This window comes from Plecotus auritus (assembly GCF_963455305.1).
Source record: "Plecotus auritus genome assembly, chromosome: 10".
NCBI classification, from domain to species: Eukaryota; Metazoa; Chordata; class Mammalia; order Chiroptera; family Vespertilionidae; genus Plecotus; species Plecotus auritus.
This window is the reverse complement of record NC_137785.1, coordinates 43,687,533-43,700,664: the sequence shown is the minus strand read 5'-3', so window position 1 is coordinate 43,700,664 and position 13,132 is coordinate 43,687,533. Positions and strand designations below refer to the sequence as shown.

General features: G+C 47.3%; 1 protein-coding gene across 4 annotated transcripts; it reads left to right on the top strand.

Moving 5' to 3' along the window:
* The first annotated feature begins 984 nt into the window (after positions 1 to 984).
* ZNF19 (zinc finger protein 19) lies at positions 985 to 9,423 on the top strand. 4 transcript variants are annotated; one of them, XM_080644693.1, is made up of 6 exons: positions 995 to 1,025; positions 3,217 to 3,281; positions 4,086 to 4,107; positions 5,929 to 6,055; positions 6,267 to 6,353; positions 7,958 to 9,423. In XM_080644693.1, the coding sequence occupies exons 4-6, from the start codon at positions 6,022 to 6,024 to the stop codon at positions 9,058 to 9,060; spliced, it is 1,224 nt and encodes a 407-aa protein (XP_080500819.1). In that variant the 5' UTR covers positions 995 to 1,025; positions 3,217 to 3,281; positions 4,086 to 4,107; positions 5,929 to 6,021; the 3' UTR covers positions 9,061 to 9,423. The 4 variants fall into 4 exon arrangements, with proteins under 4 accessions (XP_080500817.1, XP_080500819.1, XP_080500818.1 ...); XM_080644692.1 differs by having other exon boundaries at positions 5,827 to 6,055; XM_080644691.1 differs by lacking the exon at positions 4,086 to 4,107 and having other exon boundaries at positions 985 to 1,025.
* The last annotated feature ends 3,709 nt before the right edge of the window (positions 9,424 to 13,132 follow it).

Below are 13,132 nucleotides of genomic sequence, written 5' to 3'. Positions count from 1 at the left end.
GAACATAGTATCCATGTATTAGTTATTTTTTCATTTCGTTTATTATTTTTTAAAATGTTTTTTTTAAAAAATATATTTTTATTGATTTCAGAGAGGAAGGGAGAGGGAGAGAGAGATAAAAACATCGATGAGAATCATCCATCGGCTGCCTCCCGCATGCCCCCCAATGGGGATTGAGCCTTGACCAGAATCGAACCCGCGACCCTTCAGTCTGCAGGCCAACGCTCTATCCACTGGGCCAAACCAGCCAGGGCTAAAATGTGTGTTTTTTTTAAATCCTTACCCAAAGATATGTTTACAGTATTGTTTTTTTAGAGAGAGAGGAAGGGAGAAAGAGCAAAACATCTATCAGTTGCCTCCTGTATATGCCCTGACCCAGAATCAAACCTGCAACCTTTTGGTGTGCTTTTTATTCAATCTCAGAGATTTCCCCGCTTTGCTTTCTCCTGTCTCCCTAATCTACCAATGAATTTCATGTACCGCCCCCCCCCCCCCCCCCCCCGCCTTACGTCTTCTCCTTTGATTCTAATGTATAAAATAAGGTGCAAAACTGCCATTTCTCAATCTATTGAGATTTTGCTTCCCAGCAAACTGTTCTGTTGTTGGTTTGGCTCAAATAAACTCATAGAAATTCTTGCAGGTTTGGTCATTTCTTATGTCAACAAATTATTGATAAGAATAACCCGTATTTTGAGATACTGCATCTTTATAAACTGTAATGTGATGAAAATATCTGTGATTTTCTGACAAAAATCACAGGTACTATTGATACTACTGTGGTTTGTTGCCAACACATAATGGAAGGAAATGCTGTCTCGGTTAGAGATGAGCGAAAACGACCATAAACTTTCTCACCTACTCAAGGTCCCCAGGGATCCCAGGTTAAGAAGCCCTGCGCTGGGAGCAGCGCCAGAGGACCACTGAGCTGCGCGCCTTGGCATCCTAGAGAGGAAGCACATGTGGCTTGGGCGACGCGCTCGGTGTGACGCACTTCCGGTCACGCCAGACTCTGCTCCTTTTCGGAGGTGAGTGTTGGGGTTTGTCATCTGGGAGTTCCTGCTAGGAGCGCTTCTTTCACCCTTAGAGAAGGCAGTTGCCTTTGCCCTTGCTGCCGGGGCGGAAGGAGTCAGAGGCGGCTTGCGAGCCAGGCCCGCTCGCCCCCGGGTGCCCCCACTCACCCAGCCGCTTTGGGGAATGGAGGCTGTGGATGGAAAGGAGACGCGCTGCGTGCTCGGCACAGCCACCGAGTCCCTCTGCGCTTTGCGCGAACTAATTGTTGAGCAGCTAAATGCCCAGTAGCTGTTCTAGGTTCCCGGGATGCAGCTATGAATGAGTCGGGGTGTGGGTCCCGGCCTCAGAGAGCTTTCAGTTTAGTGGGAAAGATACATATTAATCACATCTGATCATCTCACCCTATCTGGTCCTAACATCGTAGCTGCAGCCGGTTGCTTTTAGGTCGAAGACCAAGTCCTCAACGTGCCCAAGGCCTTCGTGGCTTCGTCTCTTGCAGCTTCTTCCCCTCGTGTTGCAGCACACGCCCCCTGGCTCAGCTGCAGACTTTCACTTTTAGAACGAGCTTTTGCACTTGCTGTCACTTTTGTAAAGATTTTCCTTTTAATCAAACTAATTCCTGCTCAGGCTTATAATTTAGAATAGATTCTTCCGGGCACTAGTCACAATTGTGATCTTAAAGTTATTTATGACATTCTTGGATTAATATGTGTGTGTCCTTTAGCCTAGAGTGGTTGGCAAACTCATTAGTCAACAGAGCCAAATATCAACAGTACGATTGAAATTTCTTTTGAGAGCCAAATTTTTTAAACTTAAACTACTTCTAAGGCCACTTCTTCAAAATAGACTTGCCCAGGCCGTGGTATTTTGTGGAAGAGCCACACTCGAGGGGCCAAAGAGCCACATGTGGCTCACGAGCCGCAGTTTGCCGACCACGGGCCCTAGACCAAGCCCAGTGACGAAAGGGATCACACCTTTTTTTCTCTCCACTGTATCTCACACTTGGGCTGGAATGTATGCAATAGATGTTTGTTGAATGAAGAAAGCACACATCAATGTGTAATCTCAAACATGGGAGACATGGTATACAGGGAAGGGAATACAGTACTAGTGGAGTGTGTAACATGGGGACCCGACCTGGTCTGTAGAGGATGACCTGAAGGATGAGTTGGCATTACCTAGCTGAAGAGGGGTTCAGGCTGTTGGAGAGTATTGCAGGTGGACAGAATCAGTTACAAAGGCTCTAAGGTTGGAGAAGAATGTACAGAGGTCCTGAATTAGCATAGCAGAAGAAACTGAAAGAAGGCTAGAATGGCTAAACTAAGAATAAGGGTGGCACAGATGAGCTGAGCAGGAAATTATACCTTGCAATGAGTTTCCTTAGGGAAGGTGCTGGCTTTTTGGTAGAATATGACTACTTAACGAGAATACAAAATGTTCATAGGGGATATAATGAAAGTAACAACCGTTACATTTTGGCATGTTGAGTTGGCCTTTCAGGGGCCTTTGAATGGGACGACGAACAAAAAAGATGCCTGCCTCAAGATCCAAGAAAAGGAAGACTTACTCAGACTTATTCTGAATTTCTTGGCTACTCATTCTTCCATATTTACCTTAGAATCACTTTATCAGGTTCTGAGAGAAATCCTGTTGGGATTAGATTGGAAGCAACTGAATGTAGTTATTAAAAGCATGACTTTTGGAATTGGCAGATCTGAGTTCTGCCACCAGCGTATCCATCCACTAACTGAGTGACCTTGTAGAGAAAATTATTCACTTAGTCTTGTTTTTTCATTTGGGAAAAAGGAAAGGTTCAGAAGATTATTGTGGGTATTGAATGAGGGTGCCTATACTTCATCCAAAAAGCATGGTATTTGTTTTTATTTTCTTTAACCTTTTTTGTTTCCCAGTAAAATATTTTTTAAAATGAAGATTTGAGTTTCCTCTTGTTAGGTGTTGCTGCTGGTGTTTTTGTTCTTTGTGTACTCAAGTTCCCCCTGTATTGATGTCCTACCTAGGACAGAGCATTGCTTGATGTTGGGGAGTACAGGCTTTGATGCCCAAGAGCATCAGAAATATTTATATACCACTTACCCAGTGGGCATTTAGTAAACGATTGCTGCTGTTGTTGGCAGGTTTGTTGGTGTTAAGGAGAGCCTTTGACTGGGTAAGGTTTACTCTGGTTCTTTTTGCTTCTTCCCTCAGCCCCGACCCTTCATTGAGAAGGAGCCCAGGTGATGGCAGCCATGCCCCTGAAAGCCTGGTACCAGGTGAGCTGTTAATGCCTCAGGTCAACCTTTGAGAGACCTGATTTGAAGGAAATGATGGGAGGGATGATTCTGGCAAAATTCTTGGAGCCAAAGCAATAGGAAGATCCCCTGCTGATGCTCTCCAACTGGACGCTGGGGGAAAAGCCAATGATTGTGAGGGGCTGAGCAGCTAGGAGCCCACCATGCAATGGCTGGAGAGAGTGTCCTGGGAAGTGGAATTGTAACATCTTCCATACTGGAGGGTCCCCAGGTTCAGAGGGATCTGTGAGAATGAGGGACAGGTTAGTGGTGTAGGTATCTGGTTGCAAGGTTCTTGGGAAGTGGTGACAGAAGGGTGGCAGGAAGAAGACAAGAATGAAGGCGCTTATATCATTTATCCTAAAGAGAAGTTTGGGCTTCAGAATCAAGGGAAATATATCTTCCTTGAGGTCGGTGCTGCTGGCTAAAGCAAGGCTGCGGGCTCTGACAGGAAAACTGTGCACTAGCACAGGGCACCAGAGGTTAGGAATCCCATCAGTGGCCTTGACCAGTCACTTAACCTCTTTACATCTTAACTGACTTCATTTGTAAAATGAACATTCAGGACCTTACATTTGTGGGACAAGGAAATTTTTGTTTTGACTTGTATTTCACTCTTTGAGACTGATGAGTTGCTGGGTATTGCTTTATTTACTATGTCCTTCTAGGGACTTACTTACCCAATAACTTAGCATGAACCATATTCCAAGTGCCAATCCTGGATTTTTGACATCTGGCAGGTGCCTCTGCTGACTGTTTCACTGATATATATTGTCTTCCTTGTAGCTCACCCCGCTTCTGATCTTCCGTAAGTACTGGAGAGTCACTGGTATCACCATCTCGAAGTCCTGACCACTCAGTTTTTAGATTGCTGCATGCTTATTGACACTTCTTCCTGGGTACCACTTCCAGAGAGTCACCAAGTCCGATTGCTTCTGTCTACTACCTCTTCCACTTGTCCCATATTTTATATTGCCTTCCTTCAAGGTTGGTTCTTCTCTGGGATTTTGTTTGCAGACCTTCCCAGCTAGTTTCTCTGTGTACAGTCTTGTGCCTCCCCCTCACTGTCCACTGGTCACCTGATACATCTCAATTTCCTGAGCTTGGACTTTATCTTCTAGTCCAGGTTTCTCAGATTTTAGTGTGCATCACAATCACCTGGAGGCTTATTGGTGGAACATTTGCTCTCGGATGAGGCCTGCCAGTGTGCCTTTCCAATAAGTAAGTTATCAGGTGCTGCTGCCCTGGGGCCCACGCTTTGAGAACCACTATTGTAGTTAGTGATGACTTGTTAAATCATTCAGTTGAGTGGGTCAGGTTGTCATTTAAAATAGATCATTGTATATGCTGGCAGAGGATGGATTCAGTGTGGGACAGCCGGAATTGGAGCTGTTTAAGGTCTCCATCTGTTGAATTGGTGTACGGATTGTACAATAGTGAAGAGTCGATTCCAGAAATATTTTGGCAATAAAATTGGCAGGATTTGATTACCAACCGTCAGAAGTGAGCAGTGATGGGGGCGAGTTAGTCTAGGATGAATCTTAAGTTTCTGGTATAGGAGATGTGCTGAAATTGCTACTGTCAACTGAGATAGGGAAAGAAAATTGTCAATTACCGTGTGAATTAGTTTATGTGAGTTAGAGAGGGAACCATTTTAGGGGGGCAGATGATTAGTGTTAGCTGGTGGGTCAGACATGTTGGGTCAGCAGAGAGTGTGAGGTATGGGGATTAGTGGAAGGGGCAGATCTGCAGAATCAGTCAAGATGTTAGAAAGTGGGAGGATATTCACCACATGTTCAGGTAACCACATCTGATACTAAAGTCTAAGGTGTGAATAGAGGGCCTAACCAGATGCTGGAGCTTTCTGGGAAGGTAGACTTGGGGCCGTCAGGAAAGGCAAGGATGGCTGTTGAAAAAACCATGAGGCTTGTTTAGCAAGAGCTATTACAGATTGTGTTGGGGCTATAAAGACATAAGGCTAAAAGGGCTACCCAGCAGCAATTTGATTCCAGAAGCATATTCTCCCAGGAAGACGCATCAGGAAGCAGAACGCTAGGCTGCCCCAGGCAGCACGGCTCCCTCTGCTGGATGATCTTGAGCACAGACAGCTCAACAATCTTCAAGCGACAGATGGGGGTTGGATGCAAAGGGCTCATCGTGGCAAACCGTGACTCTGTTCTTGTTGTGTGGACTTGAGGTTTGGGGCAGAGTGAGCACTGGGGCAGTGAAGGGGGACAGGTAGTCCTGAGATGCCACCTGGGAGTGAGTGTCCGGACATTCTGAAGCTAATTGCCCACTTGTAGGTGTAACAGTGAAAGACTGACAGTATCTACAAAGTCAGAGAGATTTTGCTGTGAGAAGGTGAATAATGGGAGACTCTCCAGGCTTTTATCATGTTTTATCATGTTTTATAACAGTACATTTTATGTTCCAAAGGAAGCTCTTCTGATAGAGAAGTTCCAGTTTGTTGGTTGTAGAAATAGTCATTTAATGGTCTAACACCTGTTCTTTCACCTTTTCTCATTAGCCATCTCTAATAGGACTCCTCCCTCACACTGTCCCCTGTGTCCCACACTCTGACTCTGAGTCAGAGGATTGGTTCTGGGACAGCAGGAACCTCTTGTTTCAGGAGGTGGTGACCTTCGAGGACGTGGCTGTGCACTTTACCCAAGCAGAATGGGCTGGCCTCTCTTGTGCAGAGAGGGCCCTGTACAGAAGTGTGATGCTGGAGAATTACGGGAACTTGACATCCCTGGGTAAGGCTACTTTCCTCCTGGGACTCAGATCTATGCTTTCCTGCTTCCTTCTTTTTTCCTTATGGGCTGGGGGTATGGTGTGGAGAAGGAGGGGTTGTTGCTGGTACCCCCACTGCATGGTTCAACCACTGAGCACACCGGCTGGGCAGTTTTCCTTCTTTTGACATAGCAGACCCAGGGCTGAAAGGTGCCATTTTTTCCCCCTTTTCAGGATACACAGTTCCCAAATCTGCCCTCATCTCACTTCTGGAGGCAGAGGATGACCCACCTGCAGAGAGGAGCACACACGTCTGTAAAGGTAAAGGAGGCAAGTTTAAAATGGGCAACTGTAGGGCCTTACAGAGCAGTATATTTTAAAATTAACCTTGCTGGTAAGGATTGAAATAGGATTTTTCCTAATAGGTAAAATATGAAACCTTTCCCACCAATTTTAACGCTTGTCAAGATAGCTATTTCCACTTCATGCGTCTCTTATGCAGTTCTTGAATCCCTTGTTCCCTTCTGAGTTTCAGGATTGCCTCCCTCGATGGCCCTTCTTCTTTGTACAGGAGGGATTTACTTAGGAGCAGTTTTTCAGCACTTGAGTGTGCCAAGTTTTGTTTAAAACTCTCTAGAGCAGCAGTCGCCAACCTTTCGGACCTCACGGACGGCGACCGCTGCTCCAAAGGTTTCCTTAAATCAGTGATTGCCAACCTTTCGGACCTCCGCTGGTTGGCAACCGCTGCTCTAGAGGATACAAGTTGTGGAGACCAATGTAAAAGCTTTTAAAAAATGTGTAGATAGGCAGTGGGCTGTGGGAGCTCAGCAGGAAAGCTTAGCGGAATTACCATTTAGAAGCTCAAGTAATGTGTCTTCAGGGGTAGTGCCATTTGTTCTGAATTTGACTGGTTACAGTGGATAACATGTGAAGAAAAAGAAGGTAGACTGTCTGGCCCGAGGAAGGGAATGAAGGATCCAATAAATCACTGTGAAGAACTTGGCGGCATAATGTGCAGGAGAATCACCTGGGGAGCATATTTTAAAATGGGAATTTTTTCCTGGAGCCCACCTACAAGTATTCTCCTGTCTTTTCTAGTAAGTAGTGCAAAAGGATCAGAACCTGAGTAAGACTTTCTAGAATCTGGGGCTGGCACAGAGACTGCAGTGCATCCTGACCCCCCTTTCCTCCGCCAATGGTGTAGGGCAGTGGTCGGCAAACTCATTAGTCAACAGAGCCAAATATCAACAGTACAACGATTGAAATTTCTTTTTTGAGAGCCAAATTTTTTAAACTTAAACTTCTAATGCCACTTCTTCAAAATAAGACTTGCCCAGGCCGTGGTATTTTGTGGAAGAGCCACACTCAAGGGGCTAAAGACCTGCATGTGGCTCGCGAGCTGCGGTTTGCCGACCACTAAGGTGAATGTATTCGGTCTGTCTTACCCACCCAGCATTGTGTAGAATATCTAGAATGCAGACTTTGTGGTGGGCCTGAGGGCTCTATCCTGAATTTACAGCACAGGAACAGGAAATGGGAGAGTAGGCAAAGCAGAACATGGAGCAGTAGCAGTGACACTGAGTTTGGCCAGCCTCAATGTCACTACTTAATCTTTGAGCCTGTACCTTCTTTGGTATTTTGTAGACCCATAAGTACCTAAGGTCAAAAGGTACTAGAACATACAAGGGAAAAGTCATTCAAATACAGAGTCTGGAAAAGCTTAGGAAGCAGTCTGATGTGTCATGTGTACGTTGACACCCTGTTCCACCTTGCCAGTTCTCTGCCCGTGTGCTATTTGCCACTTTTATTGCTAGCAGACCGATGTGGAGGTTGAAATAGTAATCTCTAAAAGCTCTATGTTATTTGATGCTCTTTTGTTTCTAGTATAATTCTCAGGTGGCACTTATGCTTTCTGTTTGTGTCAGATACTCAGACCAACATTGGCAGTGAGTCCACATCAGTACAGGGAATTTCTGAAAACAGAGCCGTGGTGTTGTCTTGTGGTCTGCAGAAGAGTGCTCCTCAGAGAAGCAACTTCCTAGAAACATGTAAACTGGAGAAGCTCCAGGAAATCTCCACAAGGAAAAATGGTAGAGGAAAGGTTCCCAGAATCCGCTGTGATGGGAAACCCTTCCGGTGTGAGGAATGTGGGAAGTGTTTCAGCTATTTTTCTCACTATGTTAGACACCAGAGAATCCACACTGGGGAGAAACCCTTTGAGTGTAATGAGTGTGGAAAAGCCTTCAATGGCAATTCTTCATTGATTCGGCATCAGAGGATCCACACTGGAGAGAAACCCTATCAGTGTGAGGAATGTGGGAGAGCCTTCAATGATAATGCAAACCTGATGAGGCATCAGAGAATCCACAGTGGGGACCGACCCTATCACTGCCAGGAGTGTGGGAAAGGCTTCACCAATAGTTCTGAGTTTGTAATACATCAGAGAATCCACACTGGAGAGAAACCTTATGCATGTAATGAGTGTGGAAAAGCTTTTGTTGGTAATTCACCACTACTTCGACATCAGAAAATTCACAGTGGAGAGAAACCCTATGAATGTAATGTATGTGGTAAAAGCTTCGGAAGGACTTACTATCTTATGCAACATCAGCGTATTCACACAGGGGAAAAGCCTTATTCTTGTAAAATATGTGGACAAGCCTTCAATTTGCATAAAAAGCTAACTCGACACCAGAGAGTCCACAGCGATAAGAAACCCTTTGACTGTGTAGCTTGTGGAAAAGCCTTCAGTGCTCAGGAACAATTAAAAAGGCATCTGAAGACCCATATTCAAGAGTCTTCCTATGTATGTGATGAGTGTGGAAAAGTCTTCACTAGCAAAAGAAGTCTTCTTCAGCATCAAAGAATCCATACTGGAAAGAAACCCTATGGGTGTGTCAAGTATGAAAAAACCTGTAGGACTTCTTCCCAGCTAGGTGATCTTGAGCATGTCCATCCTGGAGAGAAACCTGAGCTGGACATTTGTCGTTTTGGCCTCCCAGAGTTTTTTACCCCCTTTGACTGGTAGTATATTCACTTTCCTTTGGAACTCCATCTTCTACTCAAGAGTGAATGTGTGACACACACCTGGCTTAGCCATCGTTGTTTGTCAGTAGGTGACCCAAGATGGTCCAATTAGAGTTCCATGATGTGGCCAGACTTAACAGGAAGAAATACTGTTCTTTTTTCTTAGTCTTAAAGCTGAGAGGAATTCCTGGATTATTGTGGAAGCTGAGAATAGAGTCAACACAGCAGAAAAGAAATCAGAGTTGGAGATTAATCAGCCTTGACAATTCCATTTGAACAACTACATTAAACTATGTCTGAAGCTAGAAATACATCTGGGCTTTTGAATTCCAGTAACCAATAAATTCAGTTTTGTTTTTCTCAAGCAAGTTTGAGTTAGGTTTTCTTTCCTTGGAATGGTGCCTTATCATTCTAACAATTATCTATCTATATATATACTAGAGGCCTGATGCACGAAATTCATGCAAGGGGCTTGACCCCTGCCTGACACAGCAGCTGCCTCTGCCGCAGCTTCATCTGGAAGGACGTCCGGTCTAATTAGCATATTACGCTTTTATTATTTTCTACACTAATAAAAGAGAAACATGCAAAATACCGTCATTCCACCTCACCCAACAGCCAATCAAAGTGAGTATGCAAATTAACCTGAAAAGATGGCAGCAGCCCCGCCCCCCAGCCGCTCCGGGCCTGTGGGAGTCGGAGAAGTTGGGCGCCAGCGCCTGAGGCTGGCTGCAACCAGGGAGACCAAGAAGCCGCCTGCCCCGTGATCCCAGGCCTCAGAAAGCAGCAGAAGCCCCACGTCCTTGGGGAGACGGAGAAACCGGGCCCCAGCTCCTGAGGCTGGCTGCGGCCAGGGAGACAAAGACACCGCCTGCTCTGTGATCCCAGGCTTCAGCCAGCAGCAGAAGCCTCATGTCCACCTGCCCCACGTCCTGGGGGAGACGGAGAAACCGGGCCCCAGCTCCTGAGGCTGGGTGCGGCCCGGGAGAAGTAGAAGCTGCCTGCCCCATGATCCCAGGCTGCAGCCAGGCAGAGAAGTCACCCACACTGCATCCCAGGGAAGACGGAGAAGCCGCCCGCCATTGGTCCTGGCGCCAGCACCTGCAGCTGGCTACAGCCTGGTAGACGGGGAAGCCGCCCACCCCACAGTCCCGGGCACCAGTACCTGCGGCTGGCTGTGTCCCAGGAGATGGAGAAGCCACCCACCCCGGTCCTGGGTGCCAGCACTTGCGGCTGCAGCCCAGGCAAAGCCACCTGCCCACCATCCCCTGTGGCTGCAGCCAGCCTGGGTGCCTATGGCTGACCAGAGGGAGGGAAGCCCGGATCCCGGGTTCCTGTGGTCAGCTGGAGGAGGGAATCCTGGGTCCCGGATGCGGGGCCGAGGCAGAGGTGGTTAGGGACAATCAGGCTGGCAGGCAGAAGCAGTTAGGGGCAATCAGGCAGGCAGGCGAGCGGTTATGAGCCAGCAGTTCTGGATTGTGAGAGGGATGTCTGACTGCTGGTTATGCCCTGAGGGGTCCCAGATTGGAGAGGGTGCAGGCCGGGCTGAGGGACACCTTTTCCCCCCTACCCCCCGGGGCATGAATTTTGTGCACGAGGCCACTAGTAGATATATATATAAAGAGGTAATATGCAAATAGTCTGGGATGCCATAATGTCACTACTGCTCAGGAGGAGGCTGTGCGCACAGGTGGGCGGGAGGGGACTGCGTGGGAGATGAGGCAAGCCATGGATGCTTGGGCAACCTGAGCAGGCCCAGAGTGGAGACAGGGGCCTGCCCACCAGCACACGCCAGCAGTCCCACCTCTGCGTGTGAGCTGCAGAGGAAAACACCTTTTCTGACCGTTCATTGGCTAAGCTCCCGGTACGCTACTCACAGTGTTCTTGGTAACTTGGGTAATAAGAATCCAAGAAAGTGATCTAGGGTTTTTCCACCACACTCCTGGAGGAAAAAACAAAGGTCTGCTGCCCTATGTTATATCCTGCCCTACCTGGTTTGGCTCAGTGGATAGAGCCTCAGCCTGTGGACCGCAGGGTCCAAGTTCGATTCTGATCAAGGGCATGTACCTAGGTTGCAGGCTCCTCCCTGGCCAGGGCCCAGGTCAGGGCTTTAGGAGGCAACCAATCAAAGTGTCCCTCTCACATTGATGTTTCTCTATGTCTTTCCCTCTCCTATGTTCTCTAAAAATCAATGGAGAAATATCCTCAGGTGAGGATAAAAAGAAAGAAAGAAAGGTCATATCCTATGAAAGATACATCTTGAAAATGCCTAAAGAAAGTTGTCATTTTTTCATTGTGAAGGGTCTGGAGTCCGTGTTGATGAAAACACCTTGGCTGCAGCAGCCAGCAGTGGCAGCAGCAGCGGGGTGATGGGGGTGGCGTCTTCCCCTGATCAGCCCAGTCGCCTCTTGCAGAGGGAGGTCAGTAGGACATCCCCTGAGGGCTCCCAGACTGTGAGAGGGGACAGGCTGGGCCGAGGGACCACCCCCCCCCCATGCCCAAATTTTGTGCACCGGGCCTCTAGTCCTATATAATAAAAGGCTAACATGCAAATCGACCGGCGGAACGACTGGTCGCTATGATGCACACTGACCACCAGGGGGCAGACGCTCAACACAGGAGCTGCCCCTGGTGGTCATTGTGCTCCCATAGGGGGAGCACCATTCAGCCAGAAGCCGGGCTCATGGCTGGCAAGTGCAGTGGCAGGGGCCTCCCGCCTCTGTGGCAGTCGGACATCCCCTGAGGGCTCCCAGACTGTGAGAGGGTGCAGGCAGGGCTGAGGGACCCCCTGGAGTGCACAAATCTCATGCACCAGGCCTCTAGTTTTTAATAATTGTTATAATTTAATCTTCAGGGCTAACTAAGGAGAAATGTTTTGTGTGTATGATGTATGGGAAAGTCTTCAGCTATGGTCCCAGCAGCCCTGGTAACTGTAACAAGAATAGGAAACCCATTGGAATATCTGAGGGCCCAGGTTGCCTCAGGACAACACCAGTGGATAGAAGTTCTAACAGCTTAAGCTCTGTGACAAACATTTCAGTCTTACTACAAAATTATCCGTGAATCCATTCTCAAGAGAAGTCTTACCTATGTAACCAAAAGCTATCACTAAGACTTTCATTTTGTTTTCTTGGTTTTTATTTGGAATGGGTACTATTCTAGGCTCCAGACTGGTAAGTGCCAGGCTGTTGTAGCTTTTCCAGCTGTGTGTTTGTCTAGAATAGCATGCCCACCCTTCCCTTCTAGAGAGTCTGCTACCAGGTAAGAAGGGAAGAACAGAGGTTGACAAGTGGTCTCTGCTTCTGCATGCCTTCTGTAGAACTTTTGTAATCTGGTGTGTGCCTATTTTAGGAATCGGGGCTTCATGATTATGTAGGAGGTCTTATTTTCTTACCTATAAAATTAGGTGACTTTTGTGATCCACCATTTGGGGTCAGCATTTCTGTGACACTGATATGCTAATTTCTTCCTTAGACAAGCCTTTATTCCTAGCTAAAGGTCTATTTTCTGAGCCTAGGAAGAAGTGGAAACCTTTATTGCCAAGAGCAGGCGTCCTCAAACTACGGCCCGTGGGCCACATGCAGCCCGCCGAGGACATTTATCCGGCCCGCCGGGTGCCGCTGCCTGTCCTGCTTAGCAGCCGACTCGTCCCGGGCCCGCAGTGCGCATAGGAATTTGTTCATAGTTTTTTTTTTTTAAACTATTGTCCGGCCCTCCAACAGTCTGAGGGACAGTGAACTGGCCCCCTGTTTAAAAAGTTTGAGGACCCCTGGCCAAGAGCAATATAGTCCCCAGCAATCACTGCCCAATTGTGGGGCCATTTTCCTCTCTGAAAGAGAAGCCATGTAAATTGCTCAGGATCAGGAAAAAGCAGAGAAGAAGAACTAGCAATGGTCAGAGATCCCAGGTATAGGACATATCCTCACTCCAGTGCCACAGAAATAAAGAAGGGTTCTGCCCTGGAGTTAGAGTGGAGTTGGAGTTGGAACTGGAGCCTCTGGATTACGTCAACAACAAACATTTATTACATACCTCCTTCGTGCCAGGCCTTGTACTTGAGCTGAGGATAATGG

Bases quoted from the DNA above. Each gene is read 5' to 3' on its own strand.
- ZNF19 (XM_080644691.1), top strand. From the start codon at position 3,249: ATGGCAGCCATGCCCCTGAAAGCCTGGTACCAG. The intron at 3,282-5,928 runs GTGAGCTGTTAA...CTCTTGTTTCAG, and splicing joins CCCTGAAAGCCTGGTACCAG to GAGGTGGTGACCTTCGAGGA. The intron at 6,354-7,957 runs GTAAAGGAGGCA...TGTTTGTGTCAG, and splicing joins GAGCACACACGTCTGTAAAG to ATACTCAGACCAACATTGGC.